The sequence below is a fragment of the Eurosta solidaginis genome, chromosome 1 (assembly GCF_040869045.1).
Source record: "Eurosta solidaginis isolate ZX-2024a chromosome 1, ASM4086904v1, whole genome shotgun sequence".
Lineage (NCBI taxonomy): Eukaryota > Metazoa > Arthropoda > Insecta > Diptera > Tephritidae > Eurosta > Eurosta solidaginis.
In genome coordinates this window covers 33,919,789-33,947,683 of record NC_090319.1, presented here as the reverse complement: position 1 = coordinate 33,947,683, position 27,895 = coordinate 33,919,789, and the positions used below count along the sequence as shown (strand labels likewise).

General features: G+C 38.1%; 2 protein-coding genes across 6 annotated transcripts in view; one reads left to right on the top strand and one right to left on the bottom strand.

Moving 5' to 3' along the window:
• Window positions 1-8,867, top strand: part of LOC137251287 (tetratricopeptide repeat protein 12) — a 53,405-nt gene extending 44,538 nt beyond the window's left edge. For all 3 annotated transcript variants that reach the window (XM_067785616.1, XM_067785632.1, XM_067785626.1), the window contains exons 2-5: window positions 7,340-7,522; window positions 7,586-7,798; window positions 7,978-8,100; window positions 8,158-8,867. In XM_067785616.1, the coding sequence (XP_067641717.1) occupies window positions 7,392-7,522; window positions 7,586-7,798; window positions 7,978-8,100; window positions 8,158-8,374 (684 nt within the window). In that variant the 5' untranslated portion in view covers window positions 7,340-7,391 and the 3' untranslated portion in view covers window positions 8,375-8,867. The remainder of the gene's footprint in view (window positions 1-7,339; window positions 7,523-7,585; window positions 7,799-7,977; window positions 8,101-8,157) is intronic.
• Window positions 1-27,895, bottom strand: part of lili (LMBR1-like protein) — a 169,514-nt gene that overhangs the window by 60,226 nt on the left and 81,393 nt on the right. For all 3 annotated transcript variants that reach the window (XM_067785583.1, XM_067785591.1, XM_067785575.1), the window contains exons 2-7: window positions 19,088-19,212; window positions 17,933-18,072; window positions 17,643-17,873; window positions 12,864-12,932; window positions 3,508-4,064; window positions 3,206-3,437 (exon numbers count right to left, since the gene is read on the bottom strand). In XM_067785583.1, coding sequence (XP_067641684.1) covers window positions 3,206-3,437; window positions 3,508-4,064; window positions 12,864-12,932; window positions 17,643-17,873; window positions 17,933-18,072; window positions 19,088-19,212 — 1,354 coding nt within the window. The remainder of the gene's footprint in view (window positions 1-3,205; window positions 3,438-3,507; window positions 4,065-12,863; window positions 12,933-17,642; window positions 17,874-17,932; window positions 18,073-19,087; window positions 19,213-27,895) is intronic.

Here is a 27,895-nt window from a genome sequence, read left to right as displayed (position 1 = left end):
GAGAGAACGTGACCTTATAAGACAGCTTGACCCAGGCGACCCCCAAATAAGGGATATAAACCAACGCATCAGATTGCTTGTAGATGAACACAAGCGGGCGAAATGGGAGGAGCACCTAAGAGGTTGTAACCTCTCTACCGGTGTGGGTAAACTTTGGTCCACCGTAAAGTCCCTATCGAATCCGACTAAGCACAAAGACAAAGTTTCCATCGCCTTTGGCGACAAAGTGCTGTCGGACGCGAAAAAATGCGCGAGCGCTTTCTGCCGACAATATATAATGCATCCTACGGTCGACAAAGATAGACGCGCACATAAACACAAATTCAGCGCGTCACCAATCACCATCACCGCTAAAGAGGTTGAGGATGCCATTGGTCGTGCTAAACCATCCAAAGCAGTGGGCCCAGACGGCATAGCCATGCCGATGCTTAAAAACCTAGGGAAAGAGGGGTTCAAATATTTAGCACATGTCTTCAATCTGTCTCTTTCCACCTTTGTCATACCTGAGAAATGGAAAATGGCCAAGGTGGTCCCGCTACTAAAGCCTGGAAAACCAGCTAACATAGGTGAGTCGTATCGTCCGATATCTCTCCTATCGCCAGTGGCAAAGACGCTTGAAGCCATTCTGCTCCCTTATTTCCAAGCAAATTTGCAGCTAGCCCCTCATCAGCATGGCTTCAGAAAACTCCATAGCACTACCACCGCGCTGAATGCCATTAGCACCCATATAAATTGCGGTTTAAATCAATACCCCCACCATAGAACAGTACTCGTAGCGCTAGACCTATCAAAAGCTTTTGATACGGTCAACCATGGCTCGTTACTGCAGGACCTGGAATGGTCTACCCTTCCCCCATGTCTTAAAAGGTGGACCGCAAATTATCTGGGTGGTCGGCAGGCATCGGCGCAATTTAGAAACGAAACATCAAAACCAAGGAGAATTAAACAGGGGGTGCCACAGGGTGGTGTCCTATCCCCACTTTTGTTTAATTTCTACATATCTAAGCTACCTTCACTACCGGAAGGAGTCACAATCGTTTCCTACGCCGATGACTGCACAATAATGGCCACAGGCCCAGGCCCAAAGATCGATGCGCTATGTAATAAAATAAACGGCTACCTCCCTGATCTCTCCAGTTTTTTCGCCTCGCGAAACCTGGCATTATCACCGACTAAATCTTCCGCGACCTTATTTACAACATGGACGCCCCAAATGTCGACCATTTTGAACATCCACGTCGATGGCACTACGCTACCGACTGTCCGACACCCCAAAATCTTGGGTGTGACGTTTGATCAGGATCTACATTTTGGTGAGCACGCAGCCGCAATTGTTCCGAGAATTCAGAGCCGTAACAAAATCCTCAAATCCCTCGCTGGCAGTACTTGGGGAAAAGATAAAGAAACGCTCATGACTACATACAAAGCAATTAGCCAGCCGATTACGTGCTACGCGTCACCCATATGGTCGCCAAGCCTAAAAATCACCCACTGGAAGAAACTACAGGCCTGCCAAAATACTGCTCTCAGAATCGCCACGGGCTGTCTTCTTATGTCCCCAGAACACCATCTGCATAATGAGGCGAGAATACTCCCCATCAGGGAGAGAAATGAGATGCTGATCAAACAGTTCCTGTTGAATACCCAGAAACCTGGGCATCCCAACAGACATCTGATTGATGAACCAGCACCGCCTAGGGGCTTAAGGAGTCATCTCCGTAAGCATTTTGAGGAAATACGGCACCTGAGAACCCAGCCGTATGAAGTGAAAAAACACAAGCAGGTCCTTGGTGAACTCCATAAACAGGCGTCGGACCTTTATGCCGGGAATTGCCCGGTGAATCCAGTACTTAACGAAAATTATCCAAAACTCGCGGAAGAGGAACGCATACTCCCCAGGGAAACGCGTGTCACTCTTGCTCAACTTCGTTCTGGATACTGTAACAGGTTAAACTCTTACCTATCCAGAATCAACCCTGACATACAAAATGTAAGCCCCGCTTGCAATGTGTCCCCACATGACACCAACCATCTCTTCAATTGTAATGTGGAACCAACGCCTCTAACACCCCTTTCCTTATGGTCCACCCCTGTTGAAACGGCAAGTTTCCTTGGACTCCCGTTAGAGGATATTGATGACAATCTGTGATCGGTCGCGGCTATTAGGTGGGGCGAGCATTGCTACAACAACAACAACAACGGGATGTACTTCTTTAATGCCGGTTCCGAACGGCATCTTCAAGGCAGATGGGTTTTCACTGAGAAGCTTTCCATGGCAGAAATACACTCAAAGTGCTTGCCAAGCACTGCCGAGGGGCGACCCCGCTTAGAAAAATTTTCTTCTAATTGAAAAACCTTATTTCTAAAACTTTGATGTTACTTTACCCGTTGCGTTAACCCAGGATCTTCTGTGTGGTAGTCGGAGCACGCTACAATCACACCACGGCGCCCACAAACCCATAAGTATCGAATATGAGCTGTTTATGACGCCACTAAGTGTCATATATAACTTCTATTCACCCTCTTATGGCACATGAAATTACGCTCATGTCGGACGACCATTACAAAAAGGGAAATGTGTTGTTGTTGGTGTTGTTGTAGCGATAAGGTTACCCCCCGAAGGCTTTGGGGAGTGTTATCGATGTGATGCTGCTTTGTCGGATACAGATCCGGTACGCTCCGGTAACACAGGACCATTAAGGTGCTAGCCCGACCATCTCGGGAACGATTTATATGGCCACATTAAACCTTCATGCCATCCTTCCCTCCCCACACTCAAGTTCCATGAGGGGCTTGGGGTCGCCAGAGCCTCGTCTGTTAGTGAAACGGGATTCGCCGCTCGAAGGTGAGGTTGACAATTGGGTTGGAGGAGCTATATATTGCGCTACACAACTCCTTGAATCCCAGGGAAATGTGTTCATTTCCGACTCCTAAATAAGCTCATAAAGATCTTAAACGTTTTAAAATAAAGATCTTAAACGCTCCAATTTAGGACACCTTTCTGACTCTTTTATGACTCCTAATGCTTGCTGGGATAAATCAATTTTATTTTATAAGACGGATTTGCTTTCTCAAGTAAAAAAAAAACTTGATATACATTCTAATGCCTGGCATGTTGGGTAAATTATGACTTGCGCGCTAAGTTAAGTCACTTCAAAAAAAAAAAAATATAAAAACTTAATAAATAAACTATTTTGGAACTTACCAATAATTCTGCTTAACAAAGGCAACGCTGAACTTAAAATCAAAACCAACGCGCAATTGAGTATCAATTGAGCGAGTGAAGTCTTTCGTTTCTGTGGTCTCACATGACGCATAAAGGGCATGGTATAAAACCCGACTGCAGAAGTAGCTCCCAAATAAAAAATGAGACAAACTTCCAGACCAGCACCAAATGGTCCCAGCTTTGATAACGAAGTAATGCCAAGCGTAAATTGCTGCAAAAATTTAAATAAAACCATTTATATATCTAGTGAAACAATAAACAGTTAAGGCAAAAGAACTCACCCTCGTACTAAGCGGTAAAGCTTTAATGCCAATTAACAGCTCCAGCGTATTTTGCACTACCAATAATACTGTTATGCCTGTAAACAATAACAGCAACAACATTGCCAACGGATAAACAAAATTTCGTTGAAATGCTGACGATTTGCGCAATTTTTCTAGTTCGCAACTTTCAGTCTCCAATTCTCTCAGTCTTTGATTGAGCTTTTCTTGCTCCATTTGGTAGCTTTCGATTGGTTTACGTTGATACAAATGTTCCAAAGATGGATGTTGATAATAGCCGCCACCACCATTTGTATAACTGTTATATTGGCCATTGCGTGCTGTTAATGTATGACGTATGCTGCTACCGATGGTTTTAGGCCTTTCTCCGCTCGCTCCACCATTAGTTCCATTTATACTGATGTTCATTAATTGAATATTTGCTAATTTACGTTTTACACTGGCAATTTCCATGTAATAAACTTGAGACTCCTCATTTACATCCCGGAGCAAATGCGGTTTGACAAGCACTTGTCCAACAACGCCGAACAGACGTACAAACCCCAGAGGTGTGCAAACTATTGAAGGGAAAAATTGATTAAAAATTGTTCAGTTTTTGAAACTGCATTTGGAAAATAAATTGTGCACTTTTGAGGTAGTCATAGTTTGTTGGCAAATTCAGTACATGACATTTCTACCCCGACCAACATCTGATAAAGATGCCAGCTTTACAAAAAAGACCGGTGATCGAGTTTTGTTTACTATCTCATGTTATCTTTAGTTTAATGGGATTCAAGGGGTTGCTAAGCGAAACTATAAATCTTTATAGCTACACCATAGAATAGGGGGTGAGCGGCGGGATTGCCTAGAAGGTTTAGTGTGGTCCTATTAAATCGTACCCTAGATGGTCGGGCTAGTAGCTTAATGGTATGTACCGCATCTATATCTAGCAAAGGACCATGAACATCGATAACACTCCCCAAAACCTCCGGAGATTATCTTTATCGCTACAAGAAGATCTTTGGTTTCCTCGTGAAACATCAAATAAATTCAAGAGTTTTAATTGTTCTAGCTGGGCTTGGGACCGCTACGTAAAAACTCCTTCTAAAACTCCTCCTAACTAGACTCGGATTAGATCGGCGATCGTTTCAGGAACTACTTTTTGATGACATGTACCTGGAATGTCTGGACTCTTGCAGGAGAAGGTACAGTTGCCCGACTGATTGATGTCTTCCTAAATACAAAGTCTTGAATGGTGGGTAAGCATAGCACCAGTGGCCTCGAGCGCACCTACAATTCCTATGTGCATCGAAGAAAGTTCACGCAGTGACCCAAGAAAAGTTTGCCATTCAGAAGCTGCTCATGAAACAGAAAACTGATGATTGCCGAGGGCGAAGAGCACATTTCTCACTCACTATCACATCATCGCAATGGACACAATAAGCTTCCTGCAAGCCGGGAAAAACAATTGTAACGATGAGGATTGTCGCGCTGTCTCTGAAAAAAGAGAGACGCCCCCCTACAAGAAAGACACGTGAGACAAAACGGGTGAGTAAGAGAAGCATAAGATACTGGAGGGGGCTCGTAACCAGAGTCCGCTTAAGTTGATAGATAGCGAGGTAGATGATAACCACGACCGCATGTCACCTATTGGAATTTAATTGTACTCGTACCCTTAACTCGCTCTAATTTCCTCGAAGAGAACTGAGGCTTTTCTTCAGCGAAAAAAACCGTACGTGATTTAAGGCTGACGGCAGAGTGCTCGCTATAAGCTATGCTAGGCGATAACCAATTTTTATTTTCATATATTTTACAAGCTTGAAATGTTTCTGGCACTATGACACCTTTTACAATTTTCCATAAGAAATCATATTCATTATTTCATTTCTATCTTTATATTATAGAAACGGGTTTCGCTTAAACTCTAACGTCGGGCTGAAAGTCTATCCTGTAGGAGGTACCGCAGCTTTTGCCGTTTATGGCAAATCTAGAGATTGTTAATCGTACCGTGATCATGGGCTGAATGGCTCCAGCTTAGTGTGTCTAAGTACGGTGGCCTGAACATAATTGACGCAATATGATTGCAGTCTTTTCCCGTATGCACACCATAAATTCATAAATCTTATAAAGCCTACTAACACGAAGCTCTGAATTCGCAATCTGAAGTGGTAATTTGCAAAAATGTCTGCTGATAGTCCTTAAAAAGTCAACTAACGATGCTATCGATAGTACCATCGGTAGTTTTGCAAGTCTAATGTGCAGAATTGTCATGATACACAGGGCGGTGTTTAAGCTTAAAGAAATAGATGGGCTTGTAAATAATCCGAATCCTGTTTCTAAAATTCTTTATCTGGTCAATCGAGCAATAATTAGAGTCAATGGCATTCGCCACCCTAACCGGCTGTCGTGGTGTGGTGGTAGCCTTCTCTGCCTCTTATAACGAAGGTCCTGGTTCGCGTCCTAGGCAAAACAGCATCGAAAATTATGGTAACGTTTTACAAGACGGTGCACCCCCTAATTTTTATCAAACATTATCAAAGGTGGTATCAGAAGACGCGTCTCGACCTCCGTTTTAAGAATCCGTGTCGAAAGTTATTTACAAAAAAACCGTAAAATGACCCGAGAGGGTCCGAAATATGGGACCCGATCCATACGTTTTTTTTTTCCATAGAACACCTTTGTGCGTTGGCGGCCTTCGGCCGCGATTTAAAAAAAATAACCCTGGGTGGGTCCGACACCGGTTTGGGGATCAAAACTAAATGCGCGCAGAACACCTTTCTGCATTATTGTGTGTGTGTGTGTGTGTACAACAAATCTGGCAAAAAAAAAACAACAACCACATGAAAATTTGAACCGATTTTTTGCTTATATCTTTTGACACAAATAAAAATTTATATTGTGACGAATATTAGCATCTCTAAGCTGATACTAAGCAGGCACTCGTATGTACGTAAACAAATCAATCATCACAAATATATATAAGGCGACGAAGAGATAACTCACGTACACACATATAGTCATCAGCAGAAGTAGTTACTCACCCACACGTGCATATGGCTATAAGAGACACATAAACTACAAATAGGTATACATATATGTAGCTCAATTACCAAGCAGGAGATACAGCAGTTCTGGAAAGGGAAACGTCTCGACTTTAGTAGAAATATGCGAATGAAGCAACGGAGAGTATATAAGCAGCGCAAGCTGAGTAGTCAGTAATCAGTTTGATTTCAATACGCTATTGGTTGTGAAGTATAAGTGTTATTGTGAAGTACCTCAAAGTAGTCTAATAAAGACCATTTTGCATTATTGAATAATGAACTTATTTATTCAACAGTTTAGCAATTCGAACGTTAGCAGAAGGTTTGGAATAAGCGGAATTTCCCCAGAATTCGTTATAATATTTTCGCTTTCGGATTCAAAAACGGAGCTCGAGGCACGTTTTTTGATACCACTTTTGATAATTTTTGATAAAAGTTAGGTGGTTCATCGTCTTGTAAAACGTTACCAAAATTTTGAGAAAAAAGTGTTTTCAATTAAAAAGAAAGTTTTTCTAAGTGGGGTCGCTCCAGTGGCAGCGATTTGGTAAACACTCTGAATGTATTTCAGCGATGAAAAACTTCTTAGTGAAAATTCATCTGCTTTGCAGATGCTTTTCGAAGTCGGCATAAAATATGACGGTCCCAACTAATTGCATCAAACCGACCCACCGTGCGCTTATAGCCCACAGCAACCAATCACTTTAAATAATTATGCATAACATGTTTATTTGCCATCAAAATATTCACCTTGACAACAAGCATAACGAATAAATTTGGCTTGTCATTCTAAAAATTGTTTTATTTTTTTAAAGAATTAAAACAGCAAGAGTTTAAACTAAAAATTTGCAAAGCAAGACATTAATTATGGCGCAAGGAGACATTGACGAGGATTTTCTAACCTTTGAGTCTAAGGTGAACCAGGTCATGAAAATTTTGGATGATATGGCCAATGCTAATAAAACGGATGCTGAAAAGGCTACTAAAAAACCAAATGCGTAAGTTTATTAAAGAGACACGAAACGCAAAAAAATTAACTAAAAGCTGATACTAATTCGTAGTGCGCCAGAAATCGATGAGCACAATTTCATTGTAAGTGTGCGTCAAGATCGTACTTTGTTAAACCGCGCAATGTTGAATGAAAAAGCGCATAGCGAACCAGATGGTCGACAAGAAATGGACAAATACACCTTCATGCAGCAGATGGAAGAAGATGCTGCCGAACGTGCTAAAGTGCGCCAAGAACGCGAACGTATTGCACAAAACTTTCGCAGGTTAGCAACATAAAAAAAAAAAACAAAAAAACTGCATATATTATCTATTTTACGCAATATATATGAAAAGGTGGCTTATGACTCAAAAATGAAATTGGAAACAGCTGTTTTTTTTCTTTTAGTCATAAGCCACCTTTTCATAGACCGGGTCACATATAAACTCTTATATTTTTGCACAGTATTGGCAATGAGGCTTATCGCAAGGGGCAATATGAAAAGGCAATACAAATGTACACAAAAGCAATCGAGCATGTTAAAGATAGTCCCATACTTTATAATAACAGAGCATTATGCTATCTCAAGTAAGTATCACCAAATGTATTTGAATACTTTGTTAATTTAAGCACTTTAAATTAAAGGTTACGAAACTCTAAACGTGCAATAATCGATGCAGACTATGTCATAAACAAATTGGATGAAAAAAATTTAAGAGCATGGCTATATCGAGCTGCAGCATATATGCGTTTGGGTGATGAAAAGAATTATGAAACAAGCATTAAATTTGCCAAAAAGAATAATTCTAAAGAAATTGAATATATAACCGCCTTCCAAGAAAAGCTTAGAACAGATTTCTAAAAACAACCGCATTGTAATGATAAAATTGTTAATTCTAATGAAGAAATGATTAACAGCATTATCTTTTCGACATCCGTAATGATTATGAGGCTTTAATTATTAAAAAAAAATTACTTGAAAGATTATTAAAAACAAAAAATTTAAAAACTTTGTTGAAATTGTTAAAAGTTCTATAGGGACGCCAACATTTTATACACAAAAGAGTGTGCAAGCAAAGAATGTCCGTTACGTTGGAAGCACCCACTTACTACTAAAGAGATAAAGCGACGGCATTTTGTTCAATACACAACACGGCAGCAAAAGAATGGTAGGGGTTAAGGCTAATCTATTAAAGGGGATGGTAAAACGAATTCAACCCAATTCACCTTGCAGAAGAATGTCAAGCAAAAATAAAACAAGTAAGGAAGTCTAAGTTCGGATGGAACCGAACATTACATACCAGCTCTACACTTGAAATGCTGTTGTTTGTTTTGTGTGCTTAATAGTGTTACAAGGCTGCGCAATAATACTTATACATATGGTTCTATTCTGAACTAATTTTAGTTTAAAAGAAGCAAAAAAGATACAGAGGCTACCAGAACAATAAACATAAACACACAAGTGCCATTGAACTAAAAAGCCAACTTTTACTTGAAATAGCTTATTACCTGCATCTACGCACTTTTACAAAATTCTTTATATAAAAGAAGGCGATTTAACCGATTTAGTCCATTTTTACTGAAAATATTTCCTGTTAATAGGCATACATGTTCACTAGGGCGGGTCGATTTAAAAATCGCTCATTGCTCTGTGAAAATCGTATTCTAGGGATCAAAATAAGAAACTTTGCCGAAGGAACCATACCACTAAAACGAATTCTGGTAACCCCCAATTTGGGTCGAACTTTTGGGTAGGGGCAAATTTTGAAAAATCCCACTTTGACCCATTTAGAGTGCTCCAATCGAGTCCAAATGTATGACCGACCCCCACTAACTTTGGAGGCCCGACCCACCGATGCCAGTGGCACACCCCCTGGAACCCCCCTGGGGGTTCACCATACAAACATTTCAAATTATTTTATTGCAAATTTTTTTATTTGTTTATACGTAATAATAAAATGTTACGTATGCGCAGTGGTGCACCTCTTTTCAGTTGGTATGGATATGTTTGTGCTGATTTTTTCATGTAAAGTGCAAAACCGGCGATTTTTTGAAATGTTTGTATGGTGAACCTCCAGGGGGTTCCAGGGGGGGTGCCACTGGAATCGGTGGGTCGGGCCTCCAAAGTTAGTGGGGGTCGGTCATACATTTGGACTCGATTGGAGCACTCTAAATGGGTCAAAGTGGGATTTTTCAAAATTTGTCCCTACCCAAAAGTTCGACCCAAATTGGGGGACACCAGAATTCGTTTTAGAGGTATGGTTCCTTCGGCAAAGTTTCTTATTTTGATCCCTAAAATATGATTTTCACAGAGCAATGGCGATTTTTTTGCCTCCCCACAAATCGACCCGGCCTAATGTTCACCAAATTTTTCGTCGAGTTATGGCTCTAGAAACGTCGGGAAATGCATTGTAAGAAAGGGGCAATGCCACGCCCATTTTTCAAGATTTGAATTTTTTCCCATTTCTGGTTATAATGGCACAAAATACGATGGTACAAAACTATTTTTCGCTAAGATTTAACTTATTATTTTTGACTACGTCCCTTTTTAAAGTCATTTATATAAAAGTGGGGGTGGTCCTGCTATAAGGAAAATATGTGTACCCAATTTTGTTACGATATGCAAATTTTTCTTCGAGTTATGGCCCCCGAAGCATTGAAAATTGCTTAGACAAAAAAGGGGCGGTGCCACACCCATTTTCAAAAATTTTTTTGTTTTCCAATTTAATGTTATAACTCAATTTAGAAAGTAAAATTCTATTAATACAAAGCTTTTTTTCGCTAAGATATAGCTTATTTTATTCGTCCACGACCCTTTTAAAACTCTTTTATATAAAAGTGGGCGTGCTCTTTAACCGATCTCGTCCACTTTTTCTAGAAATATTTCCTGCTATAGGGAAAATTTGTGTACACAATTTTATTACGATCCGTTAATTTTTCTTCGAGTTATAGCTCCCGAAACAGAAAATTGCTCAATCGTAAAAGGGGCGGTGCCACGCCCATTTTTTAAAATTTGAAGTTTTTCCTATTTATTGTTATAAATCCACTTGGGAAATGAAATACCATTGATATAAAGCTCTTTTTTGCAAAGATATTGCTTATTTTATTCGTCCACGACCCTTTTAAAAATCTTGTATATAAAAGTGGGCGTGGTCCTTAACCGATTTCGTTCATTTTTCTTCAAAGCATTCCTTATAGTAAAGGCAACCTCTCTGCCGAATTTTGTTACGACGGGTTTAACGATTTTTGATGTATGATTAATAATATGTATTTGTAAAATTGATTTTATCACAAGTGGGCGGTGCCACGCCCATTTTAAACAGTTTTTTTTTAAATTTTTATCAAGTTTCAATATCAGTCCACACGTCAAATTTCAACATTCAAGGTATATTATTTACTAAATAATCCGTTTTTTTGTGTTTTCCAAAATTTAATATATATAAAAAGTGGGCGTGGTTATCATGCGAGTTCGCTCGTTTTCAATACCAATCTATTCTGGGTCCAGATAAGCTCGTGTACCAAATTTGGTGAAGATATCTCAATATTTACTCAAGTTATCGTGTTAACGGACAGACGGACGGACATAGCTCAATCAAATTTTTTTTCGATACTGATGATTTTGATATATGGAAGTCTATATCTATATCGATTCCTTTATACCTGTACAACCAACCGTTATACAATCAAAGCTATAATACCATGTGTACAAGTACAGCTGGGTATAATTAGCATTGATTAGAATTAACTGACATATTGGGCACTTTCAGAGAACAATATTTATGTTGTACGTTGCAAGCCTACTTCCGTCAGTTGAGTAATGTTGGCCGATCCCGTGATTTTTGAGGAACAATGTTATCTGCGATTGTGACCGTGACTGTGCCTGCGAAAAAAAAACCGCCAACAGGAATCTGTTTTATATTTTTCCCTGCGGATTGTGTTGCGTATAATAAACTCTGCGTAATTTTTTGGGGCATCTACTGTTATTCAGTCGCAGCTTACGTAACTTGCCCATTGCAAAAATTTTTGGAGGTAAAAATGATGCATGCGCGAACTTCAGTGGAAAGCAGCGGAGCTTCACAAAATTCTAGTACGTCACTTCCACCACACCAAAAACTTAAACACAATTTCTAACATAAGTTAAGCACACAAAATACACTTATTGGAGTTCTAGAGAGCAAAAATTCAAATTCTGAACAGATTAGCTGAATAAAAAATGTACATTGTTAAATAATAAATACAGACAGTGGTAGTTTAACAAATTCTGCTGTGGTGAGTGGTGAATGTGAACTACTAGTTTTGTGAAGCTTGCTTCACACTATTTTACGTTCCTGCAACATCTATATCTTAAAATTGTCTCTGCCCATTGTATTGGTTCATAGCATAGAAGCGATTTGTTCCTGTGATGAGAGCTATGTTTGAGTCTGTTATTGGTAACGGGAAATAGTGCTTTCACAGGCAATCCGTCACGAATATTTATTGTAAGCTGTCGCTGAAATGTACCGCGATATTTCAGTAGCTGTGACAAAATCACAGGTACACGGATATTTGCCAACTCTACAGTTGCCAACACTTCAAAATGTTAAAGTACTGTCAAATAGCCGAATATACACGTTAAGCAAATGTAGCGAAAAAAATTATGCTCAGTAATTTGAGGTAAAATCGCAATCGATGAGTGGATCAAAAATACTCAACGGTGCGTTCAGAAAACCGCTCAACCGTTGATCCACACTTGTATTCGCTGAAAGCGTCCACGGTTGTACGAAAGGCGTTGCTTGGAATTATCAAGAAGAAGATGGGATGACACCAAGTTGAATTCAATACCAGGTGTTGTTACTCTAACAGCTGATTGTTTCTTCTTGATTATTTTCCATACAACGCCTTGTACAATAATATGTTAATCGAAATCAATAAAAACCTGCTTTTGACTTCGACATTCTTCTGCACAGCGAATTGGTTGAATTCGCTTGCCGTCGCCTTGCATAGGTTCGCTTTGGGATAACACTACCTTGTACTGAATTTGCCTTGGGTACGGGCATGATACAAATAAAGAGCGGTAGTTCCATTTCTTCTTTTCCTAACCTGTGATTGACCTAACCTGTGTTTTGGCATTCCCTTTTAAAACAGCGCTTAAAAAATAAGTGTCCCAAAACTATATTTTCGTTTTCAATTCTACTTATTTGTATAAACTTGTTGGTCTATTTTTTGACGGCAGCCACCGTGGTGTGATGGTAGCGTGCTCCACCTACCCCACAGAAGATCCTGGGTCCACGCCCCGGGCAAAATTTTAGGAAATCGGTCGGATATTAAACAAAAGGCAAATTTTAGGTACAGTTTTTTTTTAAAGTACTCACCGAGTAATAGTAGCACACCCAAAAACGAAACGCACGAGTATAAAAATGGCAAATGTACGCTGCCCAAATCTGCAATTAAAAATAAAATGTATTAGTACTACACCTCTTTCAAATTAAATTCAGTTCATATTTCTATCGATGTCATAAGTAAAACCAACTGAACCTTAATCAGGTTATGCTACGCCTCACATTTCACGCGCCCAACGCTTTTATTTAATTGTCTGATCAACGCCCCAGATTGATAAGGAGTGTGATGACTAGTACCTAGGACCTACCTAATTATTTTCTAGCTTTTCGTATTATTATTACTTCATGTAAGTATTGTTTTCAATAAAACCTTTTAACTTAAAAATTTTTTTTTAATTATTTTATTTTCAAGTTTTTAGTCTTTATTTAATTGCCTATTATTTCTCATTCTATTTAGTTCATTTAGTGACTCATTATTACAAGGACTCTTTCCTGACAATTTGTTGCAGCCTAAGTCCTCAATACATAATTCTTCCAAAGACTTTACTCGACTCTGCGCCACGTATGCTTGTCCCTCCTCCAACTCCAAAATATTTTGATGTCACTTCTACCGGACTGTATGCAATAGTTGTTCCAAATATGAGCCAATCCGGGCATCATAGGTCGCTTTCTATTCATGCATGTATTATGTGTTCCAAATATGGACCAAATCGGACCACAAATACGATTTTTGTGAATATCTCGATCCTTGCGCCACCTAGCGGCGATTTTTTTTTCATAGGTCGCCTTCTATTCTTGTATGTATTATGTGTTCCAAACATGAGCCAAATCGGACAACAAATACGATTTTTGTGAATATCTCGATCCTTGCGCCACCTAGCGGCGATTTTTTTCATAAGTCGCTTTTTATTCCTGCATGTATTATGTGTCTCAAATATGAGCCAAATCGGACCACAAATACGATTTTTGTGAATAGCTCGATCCTTGCGCCACCGAGCGGCGATTTTTTTCATAGGTCGCTTTCTATTCTTGTATGTATTATGTGTTCCAAATATGAGCAAAATCGGGCCACAAATACGATTTTTGCGAATATCTCGATCCATGCGCCACCTAGCGGCGATTTTTTCATAGGTCGATTTCTATTCTTGTATGTATTATGTGTTCCAAATATGAGCCAAATCGGACCACAAATACATTTTTGCGAATATCTCGATCCTTGCGCCACCTAGCGGTGATTTTTTCTTATTATTGCATTGTCATCGGGTTCTGAACTATATTCCAAGTTTGAAGCATTTAGCTTATCGGGAAGTTACTTAAATTTCAATTACAAAATTCGTTCACAACGGCCGTGCATGCCGCCGTGCGGCCTGCCTGTCAAGTCAAGCTAAATTAAACCGTTTAAAAAATATCCACAGTCTATCCCAGCTGTTCGTTGTTGGTTACCACACATTTGTATGCACAGCTGATATTATCTACATCCTCTTTGTAGTTCTTCGCATTATTTATCTGCTGTTGGATTCGAGGCCCCTCCAACGTTAATCTGTACTTTGTTTTGCTTTCCACATCTAATATGCGCGCATTATCGAGATCAGCTGAGTGATCGAATTTGTTGATGTGCTGCGCCAAATTATTTCAATTCCAGTGATGTTTAATTTGCACAATCATAAAAATCTTTAACATTGCTCAGGACTATGTCTTGTGTTCTGGTAAGTTCCCAGACTTTGCGTTTCACGACAGCTCCAATTCGTCGCCACTCTGGGGGTAAGTGACGGGTGACTACGCCTGCGTTGTGGAAGGCCAGGACGCAATTGCTGTTGTGGCCCTGGGACTGGCGTCCTTGGGCAAGCATTGGGGTACCCGGATGATTTGGGTTTGTGACCTGACAACATGGCGCGATGAAACCCGTCGGGGGGTTGCCGTCGCGGAGACCAGAACATCTAGGAAAGTGGCACCACCCAAGGCAGGAGCTGCATTGGGCGGATGTCGCAAACCTATATATTCTGTGCTGGCATACGGTGCAAACGGAGGTAGGGACTAAGAGTATGTTTCCCTGACCTGCACGATTGCTAACGGAAAAGAGGGGGGGAGAAGACGGGGGCAGGGGCTGATGCTCAGCATTGCTACCAACTCTACTACGAAGGTAGTAGTTATGAGTGGTATCAGCTGTTTGAGTTGTTGGCGCCGTGGGGCGCGAGCAGCAGCGGGTACTTGTTGTGGGGCGCGAGCAGCAGCGGGTACTTGTTGTGGCTTGCTGAGCAGCGGGGCTGCTGGAAGGTAGTGGGGGGCGCTTAGGCGTAGACTACGGGACGCCCTTGGGCGTGAACAGCAAGAAGCCACAAAAGATTTATAAAAGTTACGTGGACGTCGGGTTTTGGGATCAAGCCCAGAACAACCTGTCCGATGCAACCATCCCTTGCACGAGACACACTGAACAGAGTATGACCGTCCTAAAAAGATTCTTTTCCGGCAGATGCAGCAAAACCATTTCTCAGGACCGGGGTCAGGAGACGGACCCGGATTGGATTCTATGCCTTCCCGGAGTAAGAGAATATGGAGCAGTCCTGCGGCAAGGAGCTGCTGGGAGGATGACAATTTGTGGGAGGGGCGAAACAAATTAGATGGGGTCACACTGAAATGACAGTCCTTGGTCGGGAAAAATCCCGAGTCGCTCCGGTACATAGAACCGACTGCCTTGGGAAGCGTCTAGCTCAACTTCGTTCTGGATACTGTAACAGGCTAAACTTTAACCTATCCAGAATCAACCCCGACATACAAAATGTATGCCCGCTTGCCATGTGTCCCCACATGACACCAACCATCTCTTTAATTGTAATGTGGAACCAACGCCTCTAACCCCCCTTTCATTATGGTCCACCCCTGTTGAAACAGCAAGTTTCCTTGGACTCCCGTTAGAGGATATTGATGACAATTTGTGATCGGTCGCGGGGCGAAGCACTGCTACAACAACAACAACAAACAGTGTATTTCCCATTTTGCGCTTTTCGTCCGACATGAGCTCAATTTCATAAATCATATCAGCCTAAATATGAGTCCGATATGACTCCTAATAGGCTCATAAACAGCTAATATTTAGCTCCTAATATAACTGTGAGGACTCTTTCCGATGTCATTTAGGTGCCTCATTTGCCTGACATACTGCTCTTTTTTATGCAAATATGATATTGACTCGGTCATTAACGGCCTTATTCTGAGCGTAACCGGTAACGTTGCAAACGGATAGTTTCGCAATCGAAAAAAATTTAAAATGAAATTTTGTCTGAAAATGTGCTGGTATAGTTTGTAAATTCTAATAAACTAGTATGTATACAAAATTTATGCTATTTTCTATTCATAAGCTAACTTACTAAAAACGAAGCAGTAACAAGGTGTTACCACCTATCATGATGGTAACGTTATTTCCCGCAAACTCTTGCAAGAACGTGTTCAATAAATATTTTTGAGAATATCAAATTTAATAAATTTTACCGGCATACTCTTTTAGAAGGATTTAGGAACTACATTAGCAATTTTTTATACAAAATTTTCACATTTTTATTCGAGCCACTATTGCGAAGCTTGCAGCTGGCAACGTTACCGGTTACGCTCAGAATAGCGCCGTAAGAATAGATTTAGGATACATATCGGAAAGAAACAATAATAAGGAAGTCTTAAAGGACATTTCTCTCACACCAAATATACCAAAGAGGACCTACGGTTACCGGTGATACCTCGGAATATAGCAAAACTTGCACTTACAGATGCTTGCAGACACGCAGGAAGAAAGACTAGGAAATAAGGCGTTTTAAAACGCAAAACGGGAACAAATTTTCGTTATATATTGCATATATGCAACCAAAGCGAATTCAGTATCAGATGTTATTATCCCAACAGCTGATTGCTTCTTCTTAATTATTTTCCATACAACGCCTTGTACTCCAATATGTCAGTTAATCGAAAAGTTAGGCTTACAGTTTATATGTTATACAAATTTCCATTGCTCGTAATTCGCCGAGGAGGTTGCCAATGCATGTTTTGTGAAGTGATAAAATAAAATGAATTTTCATACATTTGAACAAATTTTTGTATGAGTTTTTTTTTTTTCATTTTATCACCTCACAGAATGTGAATTAGCCCCGTGTTTTTTTCAAGATCTGTAATACAAAATAAGGCAAATTTTATTTTGAGTTTTTATATTCTTAATAACGGACAATTTGGTCTGAATCCTTTTCTCCCCAGCTCAAGGCGAATCTATACAAGGTGATGGCAAACCGAATTCAGCCAGTTCGACGTGCAGAAGAATTTAATGCCAAAAGAAAATTTAATTGATTTCGATTAACTGACGTATTGTTGTACACCTTTGTTGTATGGAAAATGATCAAGAAGAAGAAATCAGCTCCTCGGATAACAACACCTGGTACTGAATTCGCCTTGCCCCAGCTATAAAAACTTGCCCTGTTTAAGATAGGTTGAAGGCGAATCTATACAGGGTAATAGCAAATCGAATTCAGACCAAATTTGCGGTAATTGATAATCTATATGCGTAAAGCGAATAAAATCTGGTTACAATTAAATTTCGTTTAATTTTGACTTTATCGCTGGGCGTTGCCACAGAAAATTAACTAAAGTATTTTCTTATTAATTAACTTTTAATTTCTTTCCTAATTTTACCTCTTTGATTTTTTGTATATAAATGCAAATTAAAGTTTACGTAGGAAATGAATTTCCGCTGCATTTGACGCAGCATTACATTTACTACAACACCAAAAGGTTGATTGTCAATCAAGGAATATATATATGTATGTATGTACTTACTAAGCAATGATAAAAATCCAATTTTTTCTGGATCCATAACAGCGGAGAGCACATAGGTAATGCCTAAAACGACCGTAGCCAAGAGGCTAAATACTGTAAATGTTTCATAGGCGCGCGCAATTATACCCTTCTTGTGCCCCACGAATCCAGTAGATTCAGTAAAAAGGTATGCGAAAGGTAAGAATACGAACAGCGAGAGATTGGAGAATAAAAATACATGATTCCAAAGACCTGCAAATGAAAAAGTCTATGTATGTAGCATACATTTTTTAATAAATGAATGTACACACCTTGTATTAGAGAACTATTCAACCATTTCACATAGTAGCTACTGGGATATAGTAACAACACTTCATTGCTGGCTATGGAAACTGGCAAAAGCAATGCGGCACCAACAGCAATTGCCAATGAAAATGTGCACAACCATGAACTGTAACGAGAAAAAACAACGACATTTTACTATGTAGTTCGTTCAAAAAATATGCATATGTATTACGTATCTATATATATATATATATTAGGGTGGGTCGATTTGTATGGACGAAAGTTAACCGATAGGATTTGGGCTCAGGAGAAAAAAGTTCCACTACGCATACGCAAAAAAATAATTTTCGAGCCTGCGAAATTTCATTTTTGTTTTTACTTTTTTTCGACTTAGATTTTTAAGGTTTTTTTTATGACCTACTAAAAAAAAATTAATATGTATACCCTGCCCCACCCAATAATGTCAGCTAAAAACGTTGTCGATATATATATTTTTTATTTTTTTCAAAAAACTGTTATCGCCAACGTTTTTAGCGGACATTTTTGGGTCGGACAGGGTATACATGAAAATTTTACAATCAACCATCTCGGGAATGATTTGGTATGACCACATGAAACCTTCTAGGCCATACCGCCCTCCCACCCCCTTATCAAGAGTTCGGCGTCGCCAGAGCCTCGGCTGTTAATGAAACAGGTTTCGCTACGGGTAGGTGATTTTGACCATTGGGTTGGAGAAGCTACATATATATTGCGCTGGCAACCCCTTGAGAGAGAAGCGCTACACAACCCCTTGAAACAATTTGGTATTTTAGTCGCCTCTTACGACAGGCATACCTACCGCGGGTATATTCTAGGTCCCCTAACCCGCTGGGGGTCGCAAACATACATATTATGTCTTTGTCCATGGTATGTATAACCTTTTGAATGTTTGATGCTGACAAAAATCGAATTTCATTTTTTTATATTTATATATTTTATATTAAGTGTTCATTTATTTATATGAACACTTAAAGGCAAATTTCCAACTTTAACCAATCAGTACTGTAATACATTAAATAAAGTAATTGAAATAGAAACCCATATGTTCGTGCCAATGAACTCAATATGACCGACATGATTATATTAACGCATCTTGTGCTTAGCATACCACCAAATTCATACATACATATATACATACACACCTAATTCTATATACGAGCACTTCATCTTCATCTGTGGAGAATAAATCATCACGATCTTTTCGGCGAAAGCGTAATATTAACGCATACGAGCCAAGATACAGCAACATTAATAGCAATAAAAATATCTGTAAATAGAAATTCGTATTAATAACTTCAAAAACTTAGTATAATAATAGCAAGTTATATTAACAGCTAGTTATGACAGCAATGGACTAATATAATAATAATACTATGCAAAAATCGGAGAATAATTACACTATATGATAAAAGCACTTTTTTCTTGTATTGGGTCAATTCATGTTTTCATGGATTCTTTTACCCATTTTTCTCCCCTTATTCGAGTGAGAAACCCCTCACTTTTACCCACCAAGATAAATGATCCTTATTATGTATGGATATGTAAAAAAATAATTGCAAAAACTGCGATTTTTTGTATTTGGCTTTATAAAGTTGTACATGTTTTTTCGTTACCTCAAAATTTATACAATTGATATTTCTTGAGACAAAAGTTCTGATCTTTACCAAAGAGGATAAATACAATAAGAGCCGTCACTCGTTATTTTTTTGGCATTTACGCGATGTATACTGAGAGGTAGTCGCTACTTTTTTTTTGGGCGAGATGTTTATAAATGTCTTCTATACATTTTCGTGGGGTATTTCTGTTTATTTTTCAACTGTATTTAATTAATTTATTTAATTCTCTTTCCCAAAATCACAGTTGCACAAGGGGCCTACACGGCATGGATAAATGCGAGACAATTAAAAATGTCCCTCTCAGAAAACATTCGCCATCAATTTTTTCAATTTCCAGCGAGATACTCGAAACAAAATAACGAGTGACGGCTCTTATTGTATTTATCCTCTTTGTCTTTACTATGCTGTTTATGTTAACAATGCAGGTGGTGTTAAAGGAGCAGCTGATTGCTAGTTTTTTCATTTGATTTAACATTAAATCGTTTGACGCAGTTCGATTTTGACATCAAACCAGAGAATTACAAAAGCAAAATCCACTGTGTTTGTTTTTTCTATGTATGTATGTCGCGCCGCCGCCACCTTATACGATTCCGCCATGAAACTGACTAATTTTGGAAGAGTTTTCATAACATTCAACCAACAGATATCTAGATGTAAAACTATGTGTTAAAAAGAGATAAATGTACTTATTATTTTAAAAGCACAAATAACGGTTCGCAACAGAGTAAACAAGTCATAGCGGAATGATACAAGGTGGCAGCATGGTGACATACCTACAAACATAAATAAAAATTCCATGTACTTTGTTTTTGTAAATTCGATGGACAAATGTCAAAATCGTACGACACCGGAAGTTGATGTATAAAATCAAATAAAAAAGGGTATAATCAGCTGTTCCATGCTGCCACCTTGTATCGTTGCGCCATGAAACAAGTTGAGTAAAACATTCAAGGTTCGAATCGAGCTCAAGGCCAGAACAATAATTTTTTTCTAATGATAATTATTGTTATTTTTTAATTTTTCTAAATTTGAAAAAAATACAATTCTTCAAATTTAGAAAAATTAAAAAATAACAATAATTATCATTAGAAAAAAATTATTGTTCTGGCCTTGAGCTCGATTCGAACCTTGAATGATTTATCAATAGGCCGATAAAAACAAAAACAGTTGAGTAAAACATTCATCTGATTTTATGAGCAATAAGGGTGTGTTCGCATGGCACAACTGCTCAATTGTGCAATTAAAAATTATTCATTTCGAAATTACCCACATTTTGTTATGCTGACTTGCGGAAGTTTCTTTTACCCATTCCGCTGATTTTTTTGTTGAAAAAACCCACGAATGGGCGAGAAACCCACGTTTGGGCATCACTGAACCCAACGCCAACACCAAAGTAACACAAAAGGAATTCAAAAACTTACGCTTGGCTGGCGCTGTTAGTTCATTTCTTTGCAGCCTTTTGTTTAAACTGATTCTATTTTCAATTCACCATCATCATTAATTAACGCTTCACCGACTAAACGAGTTTTGCCGTTTATCTTAACAAGATATCCCTGTTTCGCGACAACTTACGCCAACTGCGAGCACCAAGGGAGGTTAAGTCTTCCCGCATCTGCCTCTCCCAACTCAGTGGATGTCTTCCCATTCCGCTGCTTTCTTCCACGTGTTTACGTGCGTAATTTTTTAGCCGAGATATTGCCATTCTCACCACGTCATAGTCGGGTGCCGAAACGCGTTTTCCATAACCGGCGATTGGGGTATCGGCTTCGTATCTTTAAAACAATGGTGTGTACGTCATTTACTAGGTCGGCATTATCATTTCTGCAGGAATCTGCCCCAGTCTTGGAACCTCCCGCAATTCGCCGGGTCTTTTCGGGCATTATTCGAATCAGCCAGCATCTGAAGCTCCTCGCACTCAAGCCGCTAAATTTAAAAATTATACTAAAATATCTGCTATGCTTTCCAATCCAACTAAAAGCCAATAACAGGTGGTTTTTATTCTAGATGCATGAAATCAGATTCGAACAAAAAATTTTAAAGGCGTAAAAATAATGATCGATTGGGCGTGGAATGGAATATTTGGATTCGTTTTTTTATCAATTTTCTAATAAATTGGTAGCTGACTATTCGGAATGTTAGTAAAATACACAATTATTAAAAAAAAATAAATAAATGTAAGGCGCGATAACCGCCGAAGAGATCTAAGGCCGAGCTTCTCTTCCAATTTGCGTCGTGCTCCTCTTGATTTTCCCTACAAATTGGCCGGACGGGACCTACATGTTTTATGCCGACTCCGAACGGCATCTGCAAGGCAGATGAGTTTTCACTGAGAGCTTTTTCAAGGCAGAAATACACCCGGAGCGCTTGCCAAACACTGTCGAGGGGCGACCCCGCTTTTGAAAAACCTTATTTCTAAAATTTTGGTGTTGCTTTGCCCGGGATGCGAACCCAGGGCATACGGTGTGATAGGCGGAGCACGCTAACATCACACCACGGTGGCCGCCAATAGACAATTATTAGTAAGCTTTTTTAACAATTGATAATTTTTGTCTCCATGAAAGGAGTTGATAATTCTATTAAATTATTTTTAGTAAAGTTTTTTCTATATATACTCAAACTGCGTATTTTCATCCAATATTGACTGTTGCATGGAATATCATCCTATCTCAGCTGACGTTTCGAAAATAGCCTATATCAGAATATTTTTCAAAAAGGCCCTCTTCAGGATTTGTTTCAAATACGCCTTATCTCAAAACGCGTTTAAGAACACTATATATCAGAATTTTTTTCGTAAACGCCTACCTAACGTTAATTTCGCTTGTTTGGGTGTTTTTAAAACAAATTCCGAGATAGGGCGTTTTCGAAACGACAGGCGAGATAGGGTGATAATTCACACAGCAGTCGATATGTATTTTGACACTTAGGCCCGATTTGTCAGTAGTTGGTTAAGTCAATTGGTTAGTCAAATTTAAACTTCAGTTAAACTACTGAGCAGTTTTTTAGTCACAGTTTAAAGCCGTCTTTGGGGTAGGATTTTTGGGCGGCAACATTGGTTTTTATTCTCTAGATAATTTGTAGATACGGCAGCAGCTGGATTTTGTTTACCCAACAAACATGAAAAAATATTTCTCCAGCGAAATATATCTAGTTCCGGAGGTATTATCCAACATCATTAATTAATTATTCTCAAACCAGATAGTTCTCTACTTGATATCCAACTTCATTCTCCAGTCACTATCCAACCTTTGAGAAATTTTGTAAAATGTATAGTTCTCGAATCTCCACCAACGCCGAAACCTTCCTTAAGACGTCATTCTTAAATTATTTTTCGACCTTTGAGAGATTTTGAGAAATGAATATTCAACACATTTCTCCAGATGATATCCTACATTGAATATCTAGGTGAGGTAGAGTTAAAAACAAAATTTCCAAGGAGGTACAACCAAAACCAACACCATATTATTGTTAGAAATAAGCACCTGGTTGATAGCAGTAATGAAGCGTAATTAATCAAAAATAAATTATATATACAATTTTTGTTGTTATATCGGCCTACTGATTTGTAATATCGCGGGTTCGAATCGAGCTCAAGGCCTAACAATAATTATTTTATCATTATTATTGTTATGATAAATTTTTTCTTAATTGAAAAAATTATTAAATTAGAATAGAAGAAAGAAAAATTTAGACAACTGCCAAAGCTCGTTGTATAGATCCATTTCGGGAACTGCTAAATTCCTTCATCGGCAACGTTTAGGCGCCGCTGCTATAACCATTCAGCCATCACAGCGGTTTTTTGTTTGTCTTCATTAATCCTACTTCTATTCTGGTTCCTTCCAATTGATATTCACAACACTGCGACATCTGTTGCAGAATGAATGTGAAACTTGGACTTGTTTTGATGACAATGCTGCCATAGTGTCATATATTTTATTGACACTTTCCCCGTGCTCTGGGATGTATTAACAATTTTTGTTGTTATATCGGCCTACTGATTTGTAATATCGCGGGTTCGAATCGAGCTCAAGGCCTAACAATAATTATTTTATCATTATTATTGTTATGATAAATTTTTTCTTAATTGAAAAAATTATTAAATTAGAATAGAAGAAAGAAAAAATTTAGACAACTGCCAAAGCTCGTTGTATAGATCCATTTCGGGAACTGCTAAATTCCTTCATCGGCAGCGTTTAGGCGCCGCTGCTATAACCATTCAGCCATCACAGCGGTTTTTTGTTTGTCTTCATTAATCCTACTTCTATTCTGGTTCTTGCCAATTGATATTCACAACACTGCGACATCTGTTGCAGAATGAATGTGAAACTTGGACTTGTTTTGATGACAATGCTGCCATAGTGTCATATATTTTATTGACACTTTCCCCGTGCTCTGGGATGTATTAACAATTTTTGTTGTTATATCGGCCTACTGATTTGTAATATCGCGGGTTCGAATCGAGCTCAAGGCCTAACAATAATTATTTTATCATTATTATTGTTATGATAAATTTTTTCTTAATTGAAAAAATTATTAAATTAGAATAGAAGAAAGAAAAAATTTAGACAACTGCCAAAGCTCGTTGTATAGATCCATTTCGGGAACTGCTAAATTCCTTCATCGGCAGCGTTTAGGCGCCGCTGCTATAACCATTCAGCCATCACAGCGGTTTTTTGTTTGTCTTCATTAATCCTACTTCTATTCTGGTTCTTGCCAATTGATATTCACAACACTGCGACATCTGTTGCAGAATGAATGTGAAACTTGGACTTGTTTTGATGGCAATGCTGCCATAGTGTCATATATTTTATTGACACTTTCCCCGTGCTCTGGGATGTATTAACAATTTTTGTTGTTATATCGGCCTACTGATTTGTAATATCGCGGGTTCGAATCGAGCTCAAGGCCTAACAATAATTATTTTATCATTATTATTGTTATGATAAATTTTTTCTTAATTGAAAAAATTATTAAATTAGAATAGAAGAAAGAAAAAATTTAGACAACTGCCAAAGCTCGTTGTATAGATCCATTTCGGGAACTGCTAAATTCCTTCATCGGCAACGTTTAGGCGCCGCTGCTATAACCATTCAGCCATCACAGCGGTTTTTTGTTTGTCTTCATTAATCCTACTTCTATTCTGGTTCTTGCCAATTGATATTCACAACACTGCGACATCTGTTGCAGAATGAATGTGAAACTTGGACTTGTTTTGATGGCAATGCTTATGAACAGAAATCAGCTGTTCTTATCAATCAATTAAAACTTCCAGCTTGCGCGGCCATCTGGCATATGAGAGCAATTGCCGATAATGCAGTGCAAATATTCACAATAGTGCCATAGTACAAATAGATTTCTTTGTGTGCTCACAATCGTTTATTTTTAGCAATATATAGCTAAACAAAAGCACTACCAAAATTGCCCAAAGCTCTCTTATAGCCCGAATCTCCATCTCCATCACCAAAACTTGATTTATAGATTTGGATTCCAAATAAGAGCGAAAAAGGGACCCTTACATAAAAACAAGCAAAGAAATAATATATATGATTAAATAAAAACTAAAAACTTGAAAACTTTTTAAATTATTTTATTATTTTTGGCCTTAATGTATTCTTGAAAAGCCTACATAGGTACAAAATTTTCAAGAAAATATTGCTTTAACAGCTTCTTGGAGTGTTATATCCTCTAGTTTAAATAATTTGCGTATTTTTAATGCTATGTCCATATATTTTATTGATTCTAAAGTAACAAATATTGAATTTATTTGCACATTGTGTTTGATTGTTATATCTGCAAACATGAATTTTTGTTAAAGTTTGTGTTTTGTTTATACAAATGGCTTTTTAATGTCAATGTTGTCGTTTTCGTTTGCAAAATTGTATACCAATTTTAAACAGCTGCACTAAAATGAATAACTTCACTTCTAAGATCAACTTGCAGTACGACAAGTAATCTTTTTAAAGTTAATTTTAAAATTTGTCAAAACAAAGTTTAACCCCACATTTGAATCTAACTGAATAAAAAATATAACTTGCTGTTAGGACCTTAGTCAAACAATCATATATATGATTTCTAATTGCTGTTTTTATGTAGGGGTCCCTTTTTCGCTCTTATTTGGAATCCAAATCTATAAATAAAGTTTTGCTTGTAAAGATGGAGATTCGGGCTATTAGCGATCTTTGGGCAATTTTGTTCGTAGTGATTTTGTTTAGCTTTATTTTATTAAAATAATTTGTTAAAAATAAACGATTGTGAGCACACAAAGAAATCTATTTGTACTGTGGCACTATTGTGAATATTTACACTGCATTACCGGCAGTTACTATCATACGCTAGATGGTTGATTGATAGAACAGCTGATGAGAGACTTTTATATTGGATGCGCAAGATGCGCACAGGTCCGGCTCGTATATATAATTTTACGAATACCTGTAAGCTCCTTAAAATAGCTTTTTATAACAAATCGAAGCTTTTTTTGTTCTTTATTTAAACATAATTTAAATCTCTCCATATTTTTTAGAATATTCTTGCGGCAAGGCCTGCCCGTTGCAAGAGTCAACTAACATCCACAGACCAAATGTGGTGAATACTTAAGTATATATCTCAATTTTTTCTGAAGTTATCCTGTTAATAGACGATTGTACAAACGGACAGAGTTAACCCGACTTCTATTTATATGAGCAGAATTTGATCATAAGTAAGAATAAGGCCCGATTTTTCAGTACAAGTTCAATTCAGTATATCAGTTAAACTACACTGAAAGAAATGGTGCTAGTAAAATTAAAAAATCGGTTCTGCTGTTCTTGATATAACGGAGATTCGGTGAAACTGATCGAATTATGGTTAATTCGACCGAGTTCTTTGTCAAGCGAACAAAAATAATCATTTCAACAGAAGAGAAATTGTCACTCTTAAGTTAACAAAATTTTATAAAATTGACAGATTCCTAATCAATCTAACTGATTTTTCTGTTAACACAACTGATCGCACTGGTCATTTCAACAGCGATCAACAGTCAATACATGAGAAAATTTCAAAGAAAATTTTACGCTCACTGCGCTCTCTACTTTGTACTTATGACGATGGTGCCACTTGTTAAAAAAAAACACCAAAATAAGAAATCCATCAAATCGAAAAAACAAACAAAATGGGAAAACAACAAAAAACTAGTTTTTCAGTTATCAATACAAAACGAAAAACCCTTTTTTGAATTTACTATGCAAAAAATTATGAGATACCGGGACACCTATTTATCGGGTACAATTTTGCAACTTCTCCTCCAAGCGAAATGCAAAATTGCGCCCTCTTGTTGCAAGTTTTTTTTTAACGAACAGGATTTTTCCAAAGTTAGTAACATTTTGTTCAAGTTTTTACGAATTTTCACTCACGCGAACGAATCTAAGAAGATAATAAAAAAACATCCTTTTTTAATGTTGATGTTTCAGACAGCATACAAGTTTGAGTTGTTTTGGAATCGTTTCAAATTTGCCGAATTACATGTAAAGTTACTCCAGTGGTGAATTACCTTCCTGCGATTTGATTCTTTACTTTTCTATAACTTACAAGTTCTCTATTAAAATGTTATGTGGAACATTTATACTACAAGTTTTGTTCGAAACAATCAAGTGTGGCAACTACATGCGAGAGGAGAAATTGAGAATGAGCTGAGCTGCAAACTGAAAGAATTGAGAATCAGTTTTGTGACTACTATTTTTATTTCTATTTGCGAAGCGAAGTATCAAACTATAAATTAAATAAATTATCTATATATATAAAAATGAAATGATGTTCGTTCCTGTCCATGTTTTGGGGCCGATACGAGGCCAATTTTATTCATTCTTTTTTCATATTATAGGGATCAAATAGGGGAAGGTTTTTAGCAAAAAAAATTTAAAAAAATGTCTAGGGTCTTGAGATATAGGTCAAAACGTGGATCCGGATAACCCTACAATGTGTTTGTATAATATGGGTATCGAATGGAAGCTTTTCATAAGTACTTTAATATGGGGTAATTTTCGTACCCCTAGGTGACTAGGGTCTCGAGATATAGGCAAAGTGTAGACCCGGGTACCCCAAGAATGTGTTTATACAATATGGATATCAAATGAAAGCTGTTGATGGGTGCTTTAGTACATGATAGTCTTTCGTACCCCTGGGTGACTAGGGTCTCGAGATATTGCCCAAAACGTGTATCAGAATTACCTTAGGATGTGTTTTTACATTATGGGTATCAAATGGAAGCTGTTAATGAGTACTTGAATATGGGTACCAAATGGAAGCTGTTAATGAGTACTTCAATACGGGTATCAAAAGGAAGCTGTGCTGATGAGTGGTAAT